At 55.0% G+C, this 16,048-nt stretch overlaps 6 protein-coding genes across 6 annotated transcripts; 2 read left to right on the forward strand and 4 right to left on the reverse strand.

The window, feature by feature from the left end:
• Nucleotides 1-691: 691 nt before the first annotated feature.
• BU25DRAFT_442811 (P-loop containing nucleoside triphosphate hydrolase protein) lies at nt 692-3,049 on the reverse strand (the record flags this gene model as incomplete). Its single annotated transcript, XM_033709323.1, has 1 exon — nt 692-3,049. The coding sequence occupies exon 1, from the start codon at nt 3,011-3,013 to the stop codon at nt 692-694; it is 2,322 nt and encodes a 773-aa protein (XP_033557147.1). The 5' UTR covers nt 3,014-3,049.
• Nucleotides 3,050-3,410: 361 nt separating this feature from the next.
• On the reverse strand, nt 3,411-4,643 carry BU25DRAFT_414725 (putative mitochondrial F1F0-ATP synthase g subunit). Its single transcript, XM_033707365.1, has 3 exons — nt 4,310-4,643; nt 4,008-4,092; nt 3,411-3,914 (listed from the first exon to the last, which is right to left on the reverse strand). Exons 1-3 carry the CDS (start codon nt 4,602-4,604, stop codon nt 3,659-3,661), a joined length of 636 nt encoding a protein of 211 aa, XP_033557148.1. The 5' UTR covers nt 4,605-4,643; the 3' UTR covers nt 3,411-3,658.
• A 315-nt stretch (nt 4,644-4,958) lies between these two features.
• Nucleotides 4,959-8,182, reverse strand: BU25DRAFT_350995 (uncharacterized protein; the record flags this gene model as incomplete). The annotated part of the gene is made up of 5 exons (XM_033703338.1): nt 4,959-6,612; nt 6,659-6,729; nt 6,782-7,448; nt 7,503-7,980; nt 8,029-8,182. The coding sequence occupies 5 exons, from the start codon at nt 8,180-8,182 to the stop codon at nt 4,959-4,961; spliced, it is 3,024 nt and encodes a 1,007-aa protein (XP_033557149.1).
• A 769-nt stretch (nt 8,183-8,951) lies between these two features.
• BU25DRAFT_494618 (amidase) lies at nt 8,952-10,675 on the reverse strand (the record flags this gene model as incomplete). Its single annotated transcript, XM_033711790.1, has 3 exons — nt 8,952-9,273; nt 9,323-9,530; nt 9,578-10,675. The coding sequence occupies 3 exons, from the start codon at nt 10,673-10,675 to the stop codon at nt 8,975-8,977; spliced, it is 1,605 nt and encodes a 534-aa protein (XP_033557150.1). The 3' UTR covers nt 8,952-8,974.
• A 602-nt stretch (nt 10,676-11,277) lies between these two features.
• On the forward strand, nt 11,278-12,955 carry BU25DRAFT_442815 (pantothenate transporter-like protein; the record flags this gene model as incomplete). Its single annotated transcript, XM_033709324.1, has 4 exons — nt 11,278-11,664; nt 11,712-12,393; nt 12,442-12,750; nt 12,807-12,955. Exons 1-4 carry the CDS (start codon nt 11,362-11,364, stop codon nt 12,953-12,955), a joined length of 1,443 nt encoding a protein of 480 aa, XP_033557151.1. The 5' UTR covers nt 11,278-11,361.
• A 1,845-nt stretch (nt 12,956-14,800) lies between these two features.
• Nucleotides 14,801-15,890, forward strand: BU25DRAFT_311585 (aquaporin-like protein; the record flags this gene model as incomplete). The annotated part of the gene is made up of 2 exons (XM_033702140.1): nt 14,801-15,641; nt 15,694-15,890. Coding segments are annotated over 2 exons (1,038 nt in total), but the record flags the coding sequence as incomplete, so codon positions are not given.
• Between the last annotated feature and the right edge of the window lie 158 nt (nt 15,891-16,048).

Below are 16,048 nucleotides of genomic sequence, written 5' to 3' on the forward strand. Positions count from 1 at the left end.
TAGAGAAAGTTCCATGTATCCTGTTGATCCCACTCGTGCCCCATTCCCTCGTTGGATCTACGGTCGTATGCTCCCTGAAAACCCACTCACTGCCTTCACCCACAACCCTACAGTCTTGGGCATGTTCAACAGAGCGCAGTGCTCGTGCCTTCCATACTGTGCAAAACACAGGTGCATGAACTGCTTAAAGTCGGTGTCCATTCCTGGACACAATGGGCCAATGTTCGTAACCATGAGTTTTCGCATGTCCAGCCCATCACGAACATGATCAAAAGTTCGTCAGCACGAATACGATTGTTTTGGGCATGCGAAAAACACAGCAACAAGCCAGACGACACCCAAAGCATATTGTGTCAGTCAAAAAGCTCGCTGATCCACGTTTACAGCTGTAATAGTTACCGCACATTCAACCGACACCTGCTGGAGCAGTGCGACATGGCGACTTACTCAGAGCATGTACAGTATGTCACCGGCACGAGCACCGTCGGGCACCCAATCAAAGATCTGGTTAGCCTCGAAACCGAGACGGGAGTGACACTGATAGATCGGGGGCAGGTGTAAACCCAAGAACACATACATGTACGCACCAAGAGAGCGAATGAGCAGAAACGGGACCACGGCCCTGGGGAGAAACGTTTGCTCTGGATAATGGATTCCCATCACTATGTCTTGACTACGTAGCACAGCAACCCTACTCCTCAAAGCCATCAAAGCCATCATCACTCCCCGGCGATGCGTCTCTCGCTGCCTTTTCTCTCCTCTTACTCCCCTCCTTCGCACCCCTCTTATTGTTCTCAATCCTCCTCTCGAACCCACTCTTGGTCGAAATCCTCCCCTTCTTCGCCTCCTTCCCTCTGAGATTACTCCGTCTCGACTCGACACCCCTCTTCTTCAGCGTCGCTCGATCCCTCTTCGTCGGCGTCGGCAGCGCATCAAGCAACCACTGCTTCACACTCCCCTCACCCTCAGGCACACCCCTCAACTTCTCGCTCGCGCGGATCACGTTCGCAATGAGCTTGACATATGGGATATCGTCCTGCGTATAAAACGTGACCGCAACACCGCCCTCGCGGCCCGCCCGCCCCGTGCGACCGACGCGGTGCACATATGCCGCTGCGGAGGTAGGCGCGTCGAAATTCACGACGCCGTTGAGACCCCGGAAGTCGACGCCGCGCGCGAGCAGGTCGGTGGTGATGAGGACCCAGACTTCGCCGCGGCGGAAGCGGGTCATGATGCCGTCTCGCGCGCTGCTCGATAGGTCGGCGTGCAGGACGGCGATGCGGGATGAGCCGCCGGCTTCGGGCGGGATGTCGTAGAGCAGCTCTGAGTGCAGGGCGATGGCGCGGGGAATGGTTTGCGTGAAGACGAGGAACGGGGGCCTGAGGACGGGAGCCGTGGAGGTGGAGGATATAGATGTCGGGTGTAGGAGTTGGCGCAGGCCGAGGAGTTTGCCTTGTTCGGTTGCGGCGTAGGTTAGTTGGTGGTGGATGTTGGGGATTGCGGTGTCTTTGAGGCCGACGACCAGGCGGATGAGAGGCGGGCGTGGTGATAGGTCGCTGCGAGTTGCCTTGAGGGATCTCCAGCGAGAATTTAGGGTTGAGATTGCGAGGGACTCGACGGATGCGCCCATGGTGGCGGACCAGAGGCCGATGCGGAGGAGAGGACTTGTGCACGCGTTCCAGACGGCGAGGGTTTGCTCGCGGAAGAGCGGGTCGAGGAGGACGTCAGCTTCGTCGAGGATGAGGTGACGGATGCTGGGCAGCTCTGCGACCGTACCGTCTCTACGCCTGAGGGCGTTGAGGAGCGCCAGCGGTGTTGCGACAATGATGGCGGCTTTGACGAGTTCCGCGCGTTTGCGATCACGCGTCTTCTGCTGGACTTGTCCCTCTTGGTCTGATGTGTCGGACCCAGAAGCACTGCCATCGTCGCCAGCAGCCCGGCCATCGTCGCCAGAAGCATCTGCCTCGGCTTCTGCAGCGGCCTTCTCGCTATCCATGCCATCTCCGCGTTCAACGACCTCCATTCCCTTCCTCATGAGCGTAGCCTTGATCCCCGTGCCCTTGGCAATCTTCCTCGCCTCGTTGACGATCTGCGCAGCCAGCTCTCGTGTCGGCGCAACGACAATCGCTCGCGGCCCCTCTTTGCTGTCCGTCGAGCCCTCCCTGAGCAGTGCGTTGATGACCGGTATCAAGAAGGCGATCGTCTTGCCGCTTCCAGTCGGCGCAACCGTCAAGAGGTCGATGTCGCCGCCGTACTCTGCACCAGAGCTCTCCGTCTCCGCAGCGTCTGCCCTTGGGATAGCCTGCTTCTTGCCACCAAGCAGCAGCGGCAGCGCACCAAGCTGGACTTCAGTCGGCAGCTTGTAGCCCTGCTCTTGTATGTTCTCCGCAAGCCGTCTTGAGATGGCGTAGCGCGTGGTGCGCAGTTGTGCAAAGTCGGTGAGCGGCTGGGGGTAGAGTTGCTTCTTGGTGTCCTTCGTCTTATCCTTGGACTCCCCTCTCTCCTTCTCGCGCTTCTTGCTGCTCTTCTTTTCTTTCTTCTTCTCTTTGGCGTCTAGAGCTTCTTGCGCGGCAAAGTCTTCGAGGACAGCGATCTTAAGCTTGTGCGAGCGGAGGAGGCGCTTGCTCTCTGTTGCATCGTATGCTTCCACCTCTCGGCCAGCCCCAGCCTCAGCCTCGGCTTCGACGTCATCTTCTCCATTCACGCTTGCTTCGGCAGCCTGCTCTGCCCCGGCTTTCCTCTTGCGCTTCTTCTTCCCCCCGTCCTCTGCACCCTTCGGCGCCCCAAAAAAGTCCAGCCCAGCATACAGACTCGTATCCTCCTCCACTACCTCCGCCCCATCCTGACCTCTCTTCCTCTTCTTGTTCACGCCATTGAACGCCGGCCCATCGTGGCCGAAAAGTTGCGGATTCGCGGCGGCGCCGCTGGAGGGCAGTTTTTGTGTCGCGCTTGCTTTTGCGCTGGGTTTCGCGCTGGGTTTTGCGGCGCGCGAGAGTAGCTTGAAGACGTCCATGTCGGCGGGCAACCAGGACGTGGCAGAGTGGACTCCAGGAGAGAAGGAGCGAGGCGTGCTTCAGGAAAGAGCGTTGTGCGCTGCAGGAAAGAGCGGCATGTGCTGCAGGAAAGAGCGTTGTGAGCTATGCGCCATGACCATGGTGCTGAAGTTTGGTGCAAAAGTTCGAGCTCCACTCGGAAAGATTAAAGTGGGGCTCGGCCCAGCACCAGCACCAGCACCGGCACCGGCACCAGCTTGCCCCATCAGGCAAGCCACAAGAGCCGTCGGACGCGGGCGTCAAGCTCTCACTCCGACACGCTCTCGAAACGATGCGTGCTGATTGGTCAGCACATGCCCCAGTATCTTTGGCGTCTTTGGCGTCTGGAGGCACTCGAGATGGACGGGTTACCATGCGGATACGAAAGAAGTGTATTGCGAGCCGTTGCACAGTGCGGTTGTCAGGAAAAGGAAATCTAGAATCAGAGCTATGTGCAGTAGTACAGTTGTTTTTGGGCCATCAGTCCCATGTCGTGTGCACCCTCCAATTCATCTCGGAATCGTACACCCCATCCTTTGCCGCCAGTCCACATGCTTCCTCCCCCTTCAGTCATCCTCGACTCGCCGTTGGGATATTACAACGAATCACGTGCCGCCGCTGCTCCCTTATGCGTGGGCCTCGCTGTCACCACCGTGCCCCTTCTCCCTGTACCCAACGAGCTTGAAACGACCGATGATCTCGCCAATGGAGAAGAAACCAAGGATCTCGGCGGCGACGACACCAGCGCTCCAGTACTGTGCGCTCGATGCGCCGCGGACCTGGCTGAGGAGCGTGTTGGGGCTGAGCGTGTTGGCGATGGAGGCGGGGTGGCGGAGCGCGTTCAGCGCGGGCTGGAGGTAGCCCTGGATGGTCTGGATGGAACTGTGTGTCGTGTCAGCAAGTGGCTGTGGAGTGTGGGGATGCGGTGGTGGAAGGCTTGCGGGGGTGGAAGGCTTGCGGGGGTGGAAGGCTTACGGTGGTGCCATGCTGCGCTGCTGGACGATGAGCTTGCCGAGCTCGAGGGTAACGCGGCCGTAGTATGTGGCCTGGGGGATCAGTCCTGGCGTCTGTTAGCAAGCCTGCTGAACCATGCACTTCCTGTTCTCGTCCGCATGTCTTTGGGGTCGATAGCAGTCGAAGCACCACCCAACACGCGCCCAGAAAGCCGCACAGAGCCCCCCCGCCGCGCCATTGAGCCTCAACAACCTCTCCCTGCGCTCTCCTCCGCTTTCCAACCAACATGCACCCGCTTGCCCTCCAAAAAGAATCTCACTTACCCTGAACAGCCCCAACCAGCCTTCCAACCCTGCCCTGGGCCTTGCTCGCCGCGCTGTTAACCGTGCCCGCGGCGTTGCTCGCAGCATTGCTGGCAGAGCTGGCCGCAGACTCAGCCGAGGTCTTGACCTTGGTCAGGCCCTCGGACGCCTTGGACTGGACCTTGGAGGCCGCGTCGCCAGCCTTCTCCTTTGCGGCGCCGGCGGCCTCGGAGGTGGTCGAGGCATTGCGGACGCCCGCGCGGCGGACAGCGAACCGCGACTGGCGGACAAGCGCGCGAGATACAGCGAAAGACATTGTGATGGTGCGTCGGCGTGGGTGGGCGATGGAGGGTGGTGTGGACGGCCGGCTATCACTGATGTTGGCGGTGCGAGGAGCTCGAGCTTTTTTCGAGAGCTTGGCGCTACGGACGTTCTAGGAGCGGTGCCAGGACCAGCGCTCCTCAACACCATGAAACACCAAGAAACACCAAGAAACACCAAGAAACACCAAGAAACACCAAGAAACACTCATATCACCAGCGGATCATCGCTGCTTCAAATATTGGCGTAGTAGGAATTCATCTTCTTCAAGGGCCAGTCTATCCAACTTCAACACCAGCTTTGAGGTTGTCCAAGGTCTCATCTCAGCTCCATGTCCCCTCACAGCTAGCTACCAGCCGTCTCTCCATGTCCTGGGTCTCCTGCCAGACCTCGCCTCACCCAGTCGCGGCTCCTTCAAGAGAAAGTTTAGCTTTCGAATCTCTGTCCAGCGGCTCAGCGCGCCCAGCTCCAGCACGCTCATTCTGCGCATCTTCCCGCTTGGGTTGCCAATCACCACGGCTTTCCAATCGCTGCCTCTGCCCATCTTTTCGAGTTCTCCAAACTCTTCCCATGCTGCCGTGTCCCGTCGAGTGCCGAAGGTGTGGTTAGGGATGACCTGAACACTTCTGAAACGCACAAGAACGAGGGTGAGTGCGATTGTGAGGAACAACAGGATGCCTGCGGTCACGCCAGTCGATGCCTGAGCACCAAGACGCCGCGTCATGATGCCGCCCACTTCGGTGGCCACTGCTCCGCCGATGAACGCCAATGTCTGAGATGCAAAGATGCCAGCCGTGACTCGCGGGAAGGAGGAGAAGTTGGTTCGACGGCGCCGATCCTGAACAGCCATCGATTCCAGCCGATGTTTTGTGTTGACACCAGGCTGCAAGTCGCACGTGTCGAACGTCTCCATGATAAGACCGTGGCATTCGGCAATTGCGAGGATGCTGAAGAACCCCAGAGCGCCCGCGAATGCGATCGGTACCATGAACGGTTTCGGGCGTCCTGCCGAGGAGATCGTGTAGGCCAAGCCCATCAGCGGCAGCACGATCGTAAAGAGCGTACGTCGAACGAGATGCGATGACCAAGTCACCTGCTTCTGGAATGTCATGCTGTCCGTTCGAAAGGAGTTCTTCCGTTCGCGAGAGAAGATCCTAGCCTTAGTTAAAGGAAGCGCCAGGAAGGCTCCGATGGCAATCGACGTGACTCCAGCTCCTACAAAGCGCGGTTGGCACTTGTAGTTTCTCGATAGCAACGAGCCCAAAAGCACGATGACGAGCACCACCTGTGCATATATCCAGGCCAGGTACAGAGCCAACACGAAGAAACCGGGCTGGCACATCATCATGGTCATGAGTTTCATGCCAGCCCACACTTCTTCGAACCAGTACTTTGGACCTTCTGTCGAGATATGCAACTTGCACTCGCCTCGAGCGACCCGGCGAGTGATGTAGTTCTCATCGCGATCGTAGACTTCCGTTACTGACTTTCGATAGGCTGCGCGCCGCGTCTCGGGCGCAATGATGTTCAAAACGAGTGCAGCAGACAGTATGATGATGACGACGTAGAAGCCCCAGTCCGGACTCAAATGCTCGATGATCACAGCCCCAACCATGAAACCGACAGCGAGCGATGCGATCCAGCACCAGGACCATATGCCGAGCCACAAGCCCATGCCTCCACCATGTCGTCTCACATCATTCGGAACAACGTATTCTTGATGTGGATTCTTGCTTTGCAACGACGCGCCGAACAGGTCGAGCAGTACGGTGATGTAGTTTACGTTCGCAAACCCAAGAACGAGTCCAGTTGCCAAGCGAGCAACAAGGAGACCTGCTCGAAAGCTTTGTCTGGTGGGAGACCGTTTGGTGCTGAGGATCATCGCCTGGGGAAACTGCAACGGCATGGCGAGTGTCAGAGCAGCCAGTATGTACGGCTTCCGACCATGGAGCAACGGTAACGGCCAGACTATACACGTGGAGATGGCGAGGCCAACGTACAGTCTATATTGGGTCAGCAACACTCACGTCTCGTAAATCAGTCACCTACACAACGTTGCCGAGGATGGCAACATGACTTTCGTCTGCGAGGTAGTACTGGATGCGTGGTACTTCACCTGCCTTGGATATGTCAGAGAGAATCACACATCTTGCAACTCGTCGGACTACATACGTAGACTCCAATGATGATGCCGAGAAGAGCGGTATTGATGCACGCAATGATTGCGGTCAAGCGTTTCTTGCCGGTGCCCCAATTCCTTGCGATTGGTTGTCTGCGATGATGTCGCCGAAGGCTGAAGGTGTGTTGAGCCTGTTCCCGCACGCGAAGAGTCCCGCCATATTGCCGCGGTGGGAGACCTTCCTCATTGAAAGACTCTTCGGGAGGACTTGACTCAGAAGAACTTCGCCTCTTGTGTCGCGACACAGACCTCGGCCTAGCCTCTCGATCAGAGCTGCTTCGACTTCGAAGACGGCAATGACGATGAGGCTTCTGGCCGGGCACCCCCCTGTCCCTTATGATACGTCGATGTGGTCGACCGCGAGAACGATCTCGAGCCATGGGCCGAAGTACGAGGTCCACATGCTCTCTTGGTGCGGCTTGGGTAGGATCCGGGGGAAGAAGCAGGTCACTTCGAGTGCTGAGCCTCGAACGACCTCTTGCGACGCTAGTCGAACGTGACGAAGATGAAGTGATGCTTGTCGGACTTCTGTGGGGTTGGTAGGCCCAATCTACGGATGCTGACCCTTGCTGCAGGTCGATCCGCACTTGCGAGGGCACCAAGTCCACCAAATCCTCGGTCGTGTTCCTCTGGGTAGGGGGAGGTGGCAAGTGTGGTATTCTTCCTAGCCTGGGAGGCGACAAGTCTCTCGGATAGCCACCATAGTCCTCCCACTCATGAGACGAACCGGACGCCGGAAGCGGTGAGCTTGTGGCCATGAGGTGTTGTGTAGGATTATTAGAAGCTCCTTGTATTGCTTGTCTTGCACCTTCGATGATCTCGTAGATTTCCTCCACCTGGCCATGATCCGTAGTCTCATCGGCGATCTCTACGGCTTCTTGTACCATGTCTTCAAGACCTTCGATCGCGTTGCTTATTCTCCTGTCCCCCATCCGCTCGAAAGCATTACGACCTGGTCGTGGACGAGATGGTGACACTTGGACCCGGGAGATTACCACCGGCGTTGTCGTATTTGTGACCACGTCACGTTGAACAGGTAACTGGATTGACTCTGAGGTACTAGATCTCTCAAGGTGATCTGGTACTGGAGCCAGGCTATCTGCTCGTGCGCGACGCTCGTGTATAACCTCCTCTTCTATACTTGGATTGAAGGTGTCCACGAAGGAGAGTCGCTTTCTGGGCTCGTGCGATGCTGAGGATTGACGGAACGCTGTCTGTTGGGCCACAGACTCTCGTTGACTCTGTGCCATGGACTCTCGTCGATTCTGTGCCATGGACTCTCGTCGATTCTGTGCCATGGACTCTCGTCGACTCTGTGCCATGGATTCTCGTCGATTCTGTGCCATGCGATGTCTTGTGACTGGCGAAGGGCTACTCTCGAGTGGTGATCCCATCGCTAGCGTTCGATGCTCAGTTGGTGACGACACGAGCTTCTTTCGGACGACAGTTGCGGGTACAGAAGGCCGGACAGTTGAATCAGCCGTCGTGTATGCTGTTGCAGTACGTTTGGGAACGGTCAGGGTGGAAGGTTTGCGACTGGGTGGACGTGTAGTCGGCGAAGGGTAGTCCTCGGGAGGTGCCGCAGGCACTGCTTGTGAGGTTTTGCCATCGAGCCAGGGCAGCCTCTTCAGTGTTGTTCCTAGGACCAGTTTCGTTGACCGAGCCGTTGGAATGCCAGGTTTCTCCGATGTGGTCATGGTGAGACTGACGCAGCCGGCCGCGCGGACGTGATGAGGCGTGTGACTCGAAGAGATCGCAACAAGCTTCTCCTAGGACTGCAAGTGAGATAGCGCAGGCTGAGGACGATAGCTTAGAGCGCTACGGGGCTAGGTGAGACTAAGATGAAATCATATGGGAGAAAGTAAACGACCAGCCTCAAGTGTGCAAGAGGTTAGTGAAGCTGGTCGCTAGAAAGACGAGATGGAAAAGATAGACGATAAGGAAGGTATGGATGTGGTGTCGTGAGTGCGAGAGTGTGGAGTTTGCCTCGACTGGCTCTATTGTTTACCATGCGCTGGGCGTGGACGCACCTCCCTGGACTGGATGCGACATTTCGCCACACTGAAGAAGGTAGCTGCCATGTACAATGACCAACATCTATATTCACCGCATTGGCCGACTAGAGACAATGATTAATCTACTCGAATCGCGTTTCTCAGCTCCCGCATGCATGTGTACGAAGAAGATTACAGAGCTTGCAGCAGGGTCGCTGTCATAGCAAGGACCTTCTCTTCCTCGAGTCTCTTTGCGACAAGCTGTAGACTGACTGGCATTCCGTGCACAGCCTCAACGTCATAGCTGTCGTGGGCAGCTTGACAAAAGTCGCTGAGCGCCTTGTAATCGGCAACGGGTGTGTCGACAGCCTTGTCTACGGATATGCCGCTGGGGAATGAAACAGCAGAGTAGTCAACAACGTTGTATACACCGGTATAGCCGACATACTTGAAGTCGCCGTGCTTGACGGTTGCATATGGCGTCGTTGGGCCTGAATAATGTCGTTAGCGAGTGATTAGGAGACCGGCGGCATCACTTACACAGAATGGCATCAAGTCCATCGTAAGACATCCACTGCTCGAGGTATTGACGTTGTAATTCTGTGCGCTCAAGGTGCAGCTTCCACATGTCGTACGTGCCGAGCTCGGTGGCATCTTCGTACACCTTCATCTCTGGCCGCCATGGCTCACCGGTGGGCTTTAGTAGTGCTTCGACACTTTTGCCGCCATCTGCTACGAACATACGTCCCTGCCTGATAGTCAGTTCAGGAAGATTGTATTCTGAAGTGATCTTACCAGCAGTTCCAGGGCCTTGCGGTGGAGTTGCTTCGGATCCCAATCGACCAACTCATGTCCAGCAGTCTGCAGCTTCTGTACCGTCTCCTTGAGAGCTCGCGTGACAGGTGGAGTAGGCGAACATATCCCATCGTCCCACATGACAGCGATCTTGAGCTTTTGTTTCGGCTCTACAGGCTGCCAGGGTATAGGCAGCATTGTAGGATCAACTAGCCACGGCTTCGCATCGATGACCGCCTTCGAGTACAATGCAATATCTTCCAACGTCCTCGCCATCGGTCCATTCACACTCTTAACAGCTTCCTGGCCTGCAAGCCCGGACCGACATCTCTGTGTCGTAAAACGGCCATGACTTGGGCGCAGCGTGAAGATACCAGTGCACGCAGCTGGAATCCGTAGACTTCCTCCAATGTCAGTACCAACACCTAGCGGACTGCCGCCAAAAGCGATAAGTGCTGATTCTCCGCCGGATGAGCCGCCAGAAGTAAGCGCGCGGTTTAATGGGTTGACAGTTCGACCAAACGTGTTGTTGACGGATTCAGCGATCATCATGGCTGTGGGCACGTTGGTCTTGCAGTATCGCACTGCACCTAACTCTTGCAGTATGTCTACGAGCGTAGCATTGTACTCTGCAGGTTTGTCGACTAGAGATGTGAAGCCCACGGTGCTGTCTTTGCCTTCGATGTTGAAGTTGTCTTTGAGCGAAATGGGAAGGCCGTGGAGTGACCCTGCGAGCTTTCCGGTGCGCTGGAGGTGATCATCGAGAGCTGCAGCGCTCTTGATAGCCTCATCGAAGAAGACATCGGTTAAGCAGTTGGTGAGTTGATGTGCTGCTGCGGCGCGTTTGCAGAACGCCTTCATTACGTCTTGTGAACTCCATGCTTTCGATGCGATCTTTTGCAGAATGTCCGATGCAGTGCTACCAGTGATTTCCAGTTCTTTTTCTGAAAACCACCCTGATTGCTTGGGCCATGGTGTAACGTCCAGTTGTGAATCCGGTGGTAGGAGGTCCTTGGGGATGCGATACTCGGACGGAATAGATTCCGCAAGGGCCGCTTGCTTCGCTTTGGCGATCTTTTTCCAATTTTGCTCAGACATGTTCTCACAGCTCTTGGAACACCAACAATTGATAGCAGCAACAAAGTCACAATGTCAACAGAAGCTTCTTAAGGAGCTTGAACCTCGGAGGTAAGCTACTGGAACTACCAGCGTCAGGCGTTCTTGTCCGGCGCAAGCTCCCCACCTTTCAGTCCATGTATCGCTGCGGAACATGACGACGACGCCACTTTCGCTGCTCACTAGTTCGACGCAGATCGCCTGCGAACCCCGCGCGCTGTGATTGATCACTTTAAGCGTCATCCCTAGGAGTCTGGTGGAGCGGTGGCTTTGCTTAACCTCCTTCGGACGCCCTCGTTCGATGCGCTACCTTTGCATCCTTCACAACAACCACCGATAACGGTAGCTGACCTAAAGGAGGAACCCGGAGATCCGACGTTGTATCGCCAGTATTAAGATACGTGATAAGATGCTGGTGTCGCTTATCTTGAATCAGCAGTACACATTATCGCCTTTGCCATATCTCGCATCTCGCGTCTATCAGTTGATCACGGGCGGGTGAACATTACCGAATCTTGACTTGACCTTGGCGTTTGGTCGTGCCGGTCCATATAAGGAAAGACCAACCGGCAAAGATCAGAGACGACGGCAAAGAGCACAACCACTGCTCACACGAGCATCTATTCCTAAACTCGAGGATTCTTGTCTATCGAGCAACAGCAGCTGCAATGGCGAACAGCTTCATACAGTACCTGCGAGGTGATCACAATGCGCCTGGTGAGCGCAAGTTGGTTCAGAAGCTCGACTTCTTTATCCTTACTTTCTGCTGCCTCATGTACTTTTTAAACTACCTCGATCGAACGAATCTGAACAACGCGTATGTCTCCGGCATGAGAGAAGAGCTACACTTCAAAGGAAATCAGCTCAATCAGATCAATACCGTCTTTACCGTTGGCTACACGGTTGCTCAAGTCCCTTGCAACATAGCTCTATACTACATCAAGCCGAGATACTTCTTTCCGGCATGCATGGTGAGTGTTACTCCAGGACTGGAACAACTCGCGCTGACTTCGTCTAGGTGGTCTGGGCTGGCTTGACAATGGTGACAGCTGCGGCCCAAAAGCCTCAAGATATCATGGCGATTCGCTTCTTCCAGGCCATGTTCGAAGCATCGACCTTCGTTGGAACTCATTACATCCTAGGCTCGTGGTACACTGAGAAGGAGCTCGGTAAGCGCTCGGGTATCTTCACAGCATCTGGACTTGCCGGCACCATGATCGGTGGCTTCATCCAGACTGGCATCCACTCTAGTATGGACGGATTGAACGGTTTATCTGGATGGAGGTGGCTATTCGTGATTGACGGCATCATCACATTGCCCGTCGCACTCTATGGCTTTCTACTGTTCCCGGATACTCCAAGGAACACGAAAGCTCCGTATCTCAGCGCAGAAGAGAAAGCTCTTGCGATTTCGCGTGTTCCAGAGGTCTCAGAGCGTACACCTATCTCCTGGAGTTTCTTGAAGCATTGCTTCTCGAACTGGTACTGGTACTTCTTTGTCATTCTCTGGATTCTGGCTGGAGAAACCGAGTCGTTCAGTACTAATGCGCTTTTGGCTTTGTACATGAAATCGCACCCAAACAACAAGTACACTGTGTCGCAACTAAATAACTACCCGACTGGTGTTCCTGCAGTCGGTATTGTATCGACCCTGTTTTGGGCAACACTTACCGATTTCATGGGCGGCAAGCGCTACCTTGGTAAGTCATGGTTACAACTTCCTCGAGACATTGCTGACGGCCCCATAGTCGGCTACTGGATTGGCCTGACTGGTGTCATCACAAGTGCACTCATCCTAGCGTATCCCAAGAACACCACCATACATTTTGCGATGTACTACTGGGCAGGTAGCGTTTATGCGTGTCAAGCGACATTCTTTGCATGGGCAAACGATGTGCTTCGCTATGAAGAAGACAGCTTACGTGCTGTTGTCATCGCATCTATGAACATGGGTAGTAATGCTATCAACGCGTGGTGGTCGATCGTCTTCTATGGTGCAAACTTCGCACCTTACTTCACACGAGGAATGTGGGCGATGATTGCCGTTTCAATAGCAAGTAAGTTTACGTTCCAATGTAAGAGTAGGTAATGTACACATGCTAATACCTGTCAGTGGCTATCTGGACGGCGCTACTTGTATGGCAGCAGGTCCGTACCGAGAAGAGAAGGGAAAGGGAGACCATCTCAACAACACTTGCGACTAAGGAGCAGGATCTGGACCAAAATCATCACCTCGGTCACACCGTTGATGAGAAGGTTTAGAAATTACAGATCTCGTTGAGAGATTGCGCTCAATGCGTCGACTTCTGTCAGCATCAAGAGGCAGCACCCCTGTGACCGACTCGTGTTCGAACTGCCTATGACGAAATACAGAACAAACTGTTTGACATGGCCACAAAGATCTCAAAGCAGCGGGGAATACCTCCAAGCTTTGTGATTTAGGCTTTCGCTTTCAGAACCAACGACTGGGGTCGAATACTGCGACGGTTTCTCAACTGCTCATCTTGAGGTTCAGCACCGCGTCAGCAAGGCTTCATAAAGACCTTGTGGGTTGTCTTGATTGCGGTGGCAATTGAAACATACTCCATACTCCCATCGTCGAACCTGCCTCTCGGGCTCATTTACGCGTCCGCAATTTCGAGGCTGTCAGTGACTCAGCATGATGCAGCCTTTATTCGGGACTTAAGCTGCACAAGCATAAAGATTTTCTTCAGCCGCTCGAGCATTCGTGCATGTTGCATGCGACGTTCAGTGTTGTGGACTGCAACGCGTCAATTCGGATGCTTGCGGATTGTAAAGCTACAAACTGACAGGTTCGACACGTGGGTTACGTGGACACGAACGACTTGCGACCTCCACTATCGTCATTATCGACCCATTGAAAGGAGTTACTTTTCAAGTTTGATCGAGTGGCCGTTTTACTTTTGCTCGATGACAGGCACTAGAGGCTGCTCGCAACACTGTTGCAGGGATGTTCCTCATTCGTGGCACGTTGAACACCAGAACTTAGCGCTGCCTGAACCCTGGCGACCCTGGACATCACTTTGAGTACAAGCGAGGCCCTTGCACCTACACATTCAACTTCCAAGATAATCTTGCGTTTCGATCCGCCAATGCTGGCTTTTGGTCCTTGTACGATCTCGGCCCTACCCAGTCTCCTGTTTTCAAATGCAACACCTAGGTCTTGCTTGCTTCCGTTGCAGCGTGCACCTTGCGACGATACCCCATCTTTCGTCCGTATTAATCCTTCAGACCCCGAAAGACATCATTGTCATCTTCGCTTTGACCCTGATGTGTGGATTCCTGGGCAGCAATCCCCTCGGCTGCTTCGATCGACGAATCGCGTACATCAGGTGCAAGAAGAAGTCCCTGTTACGAGAATGAGCCGAAGTAGGAATGACGAGGAGGGTTGCGAGCTTATTCAGGGTCTGAGTCGCTGCTACAACCATTGGCTATATCACCTTTGCATAACACTCATGCCAGCCGTTCACAAAACATCGCAAGGTCTCCTCTCCTTACCCCCTTATTCCCAGATATTCAACGCTCCCCTCCACTCATCTTGAAGTATTCAATTAGCCAAGTTTACATCTATGCTTGGTCCCTAGTCACTACCTCTGTTTCTCTTAGTCCTGAGGGCCCATATATCCAGAAACATCGCCAGCACCGAGTCATCTCCCAGCCAACAGTACAAATTTTCTTTCCGGCTTCATGGCTGGGTCAAGCCCTCTTCCACACTACTATGGCCAACAGCTCCAAGACGGTACCATGATGGAGTCTCCTTCTGTGCCCCGTCACTACAGCTCTCACGAATCCCGGAAGCAGCTTCTTCAGCCACCACACCAGGCATATATTGAACACGGTCTTAACCCCATATCACCAGTGTCTCCTATGGACCCTACAGACGCCTTTGGACTGACAACAGTATCCGCGCCACCACGGCAAAGCACTGCTGTAAAGAAGATCCACGGCTACTCCGACCCCAATGCCTACGGCCCCCCAGGACAAGGCTACGACGAGCGCGCCGCCACAGACGAGGGCGACTACTACCGCCGCACATACGAGAAGCGCACCACACGCCGCGAAAACCGGCCAGATGTTCCCACACACAGGACGCCCTACGTGGAAGACTATTCAGATGAGGAAGACGACCCGCGCGCCTACCGTCGCCGTCCGAACCGCCAGCACCGCCGGCCACCTGCTGCGTATGAACGTTACGGCCCCGTCCCGGGTCGTGGGTCCTTGGACGCGCAACCGACAAGCCGCTTCTCCGAAGACGAGTCCCCCTCCGGAGGAAAGGGGTACGCAATGTACTACGACTCTGATCGGGACACCCCCCGGAGGAGGCTTTACGCCGCCGCAGCAGCCTCTGGTAATGGCGGACGCATGCCGCCCCGCGGCCCTCCGAGTACAACGGAAGTCATGCGGCTGCCGTGGACGATGTGGATGAACTCGAATGCGAAGAACCATTTCGTCGCTTTCATTGGCGAGTTTGTAGGCACAACTATGTTTCTGTTCTTCGCGTTTGCCGGGACGCAAGTCGCTAACATCGGATCCAACGCAAGTTCAGACTCGAACACTACGACGGGTGAAGCGACGGGCTTCAGTCCGACAGTCCTGCTGTACATTTCCGTTGTGTTTGGATTCAGCCTCATGGTCAATGTGTGGATTTTCTTCCGCATTAGCGGGGGCTTGTTTAATCCGGCTGTTACGTTTGCAATGCTGCTTTGCAGGGCAATTAGTCCGATACGAGCGACGCTGTTGTTGGTTGCGCAGTTGGCAGGGAGCATTTTTAGCAGTTTCCTGGTCAGTGTCATGTTCCCCACTGGCTTCAATGTACGGACGACATTGAGTTCCGGCACGGGAGTGGCGAGGGGCGTGTTCATAGAAGCAGTCCTCACTGCTGAACTCGTCTTCACTATCTTCATGTTGGCAAAGGAGAAACACAAAGGTCTGTCCCTCTCCACCCACCGCTCAGACCCACACTTACTCACACCACCTAGCGACCTTCATAGCACCCGTCGGCATTGGCCTCGCCCTCTTCATCGCCGAGCTTGTCGGCGTCTACTACACCGGCGGCTCGCTCAATCCCGCACGCAGTTTCGGTCCTTGCGTTGTGACCGGCGTGTTCGACGTCGAGCACTGGATTTACTGGGTGGGTCCTGGCCTGGGTGCCATCATCGCGGTGGTGTTTTACAAGTTCATCAAGATGCTGGAGTATGAGGTGGCCAACCCTGGACAAGATGATGACGACAAGGATGAGCAGGTTAAGGAAGTCAAGGAGAAGATTGGGTTGGAAGGGAATGGGATGGATAGGGTGTGATGGGTCGATGAGAGTATGAAGAGCATGATGGGATG

Source organism: Macroventuria anomochaeta (genome assembly GCF_010093625.1).
Source record: "Macroventuria anomochaeta strain CBS 525.71 unplaced genomic scaffold BU25scaffold_40, whole genome shotgun sequence".
NCBI classification, from domain to species: Eukaryota; Fungi; Ascomycota; class Dothideomycetes; order Pleosporales; family Didymellaceae; genus Macroventuria; species Macroventuria anomochaeta.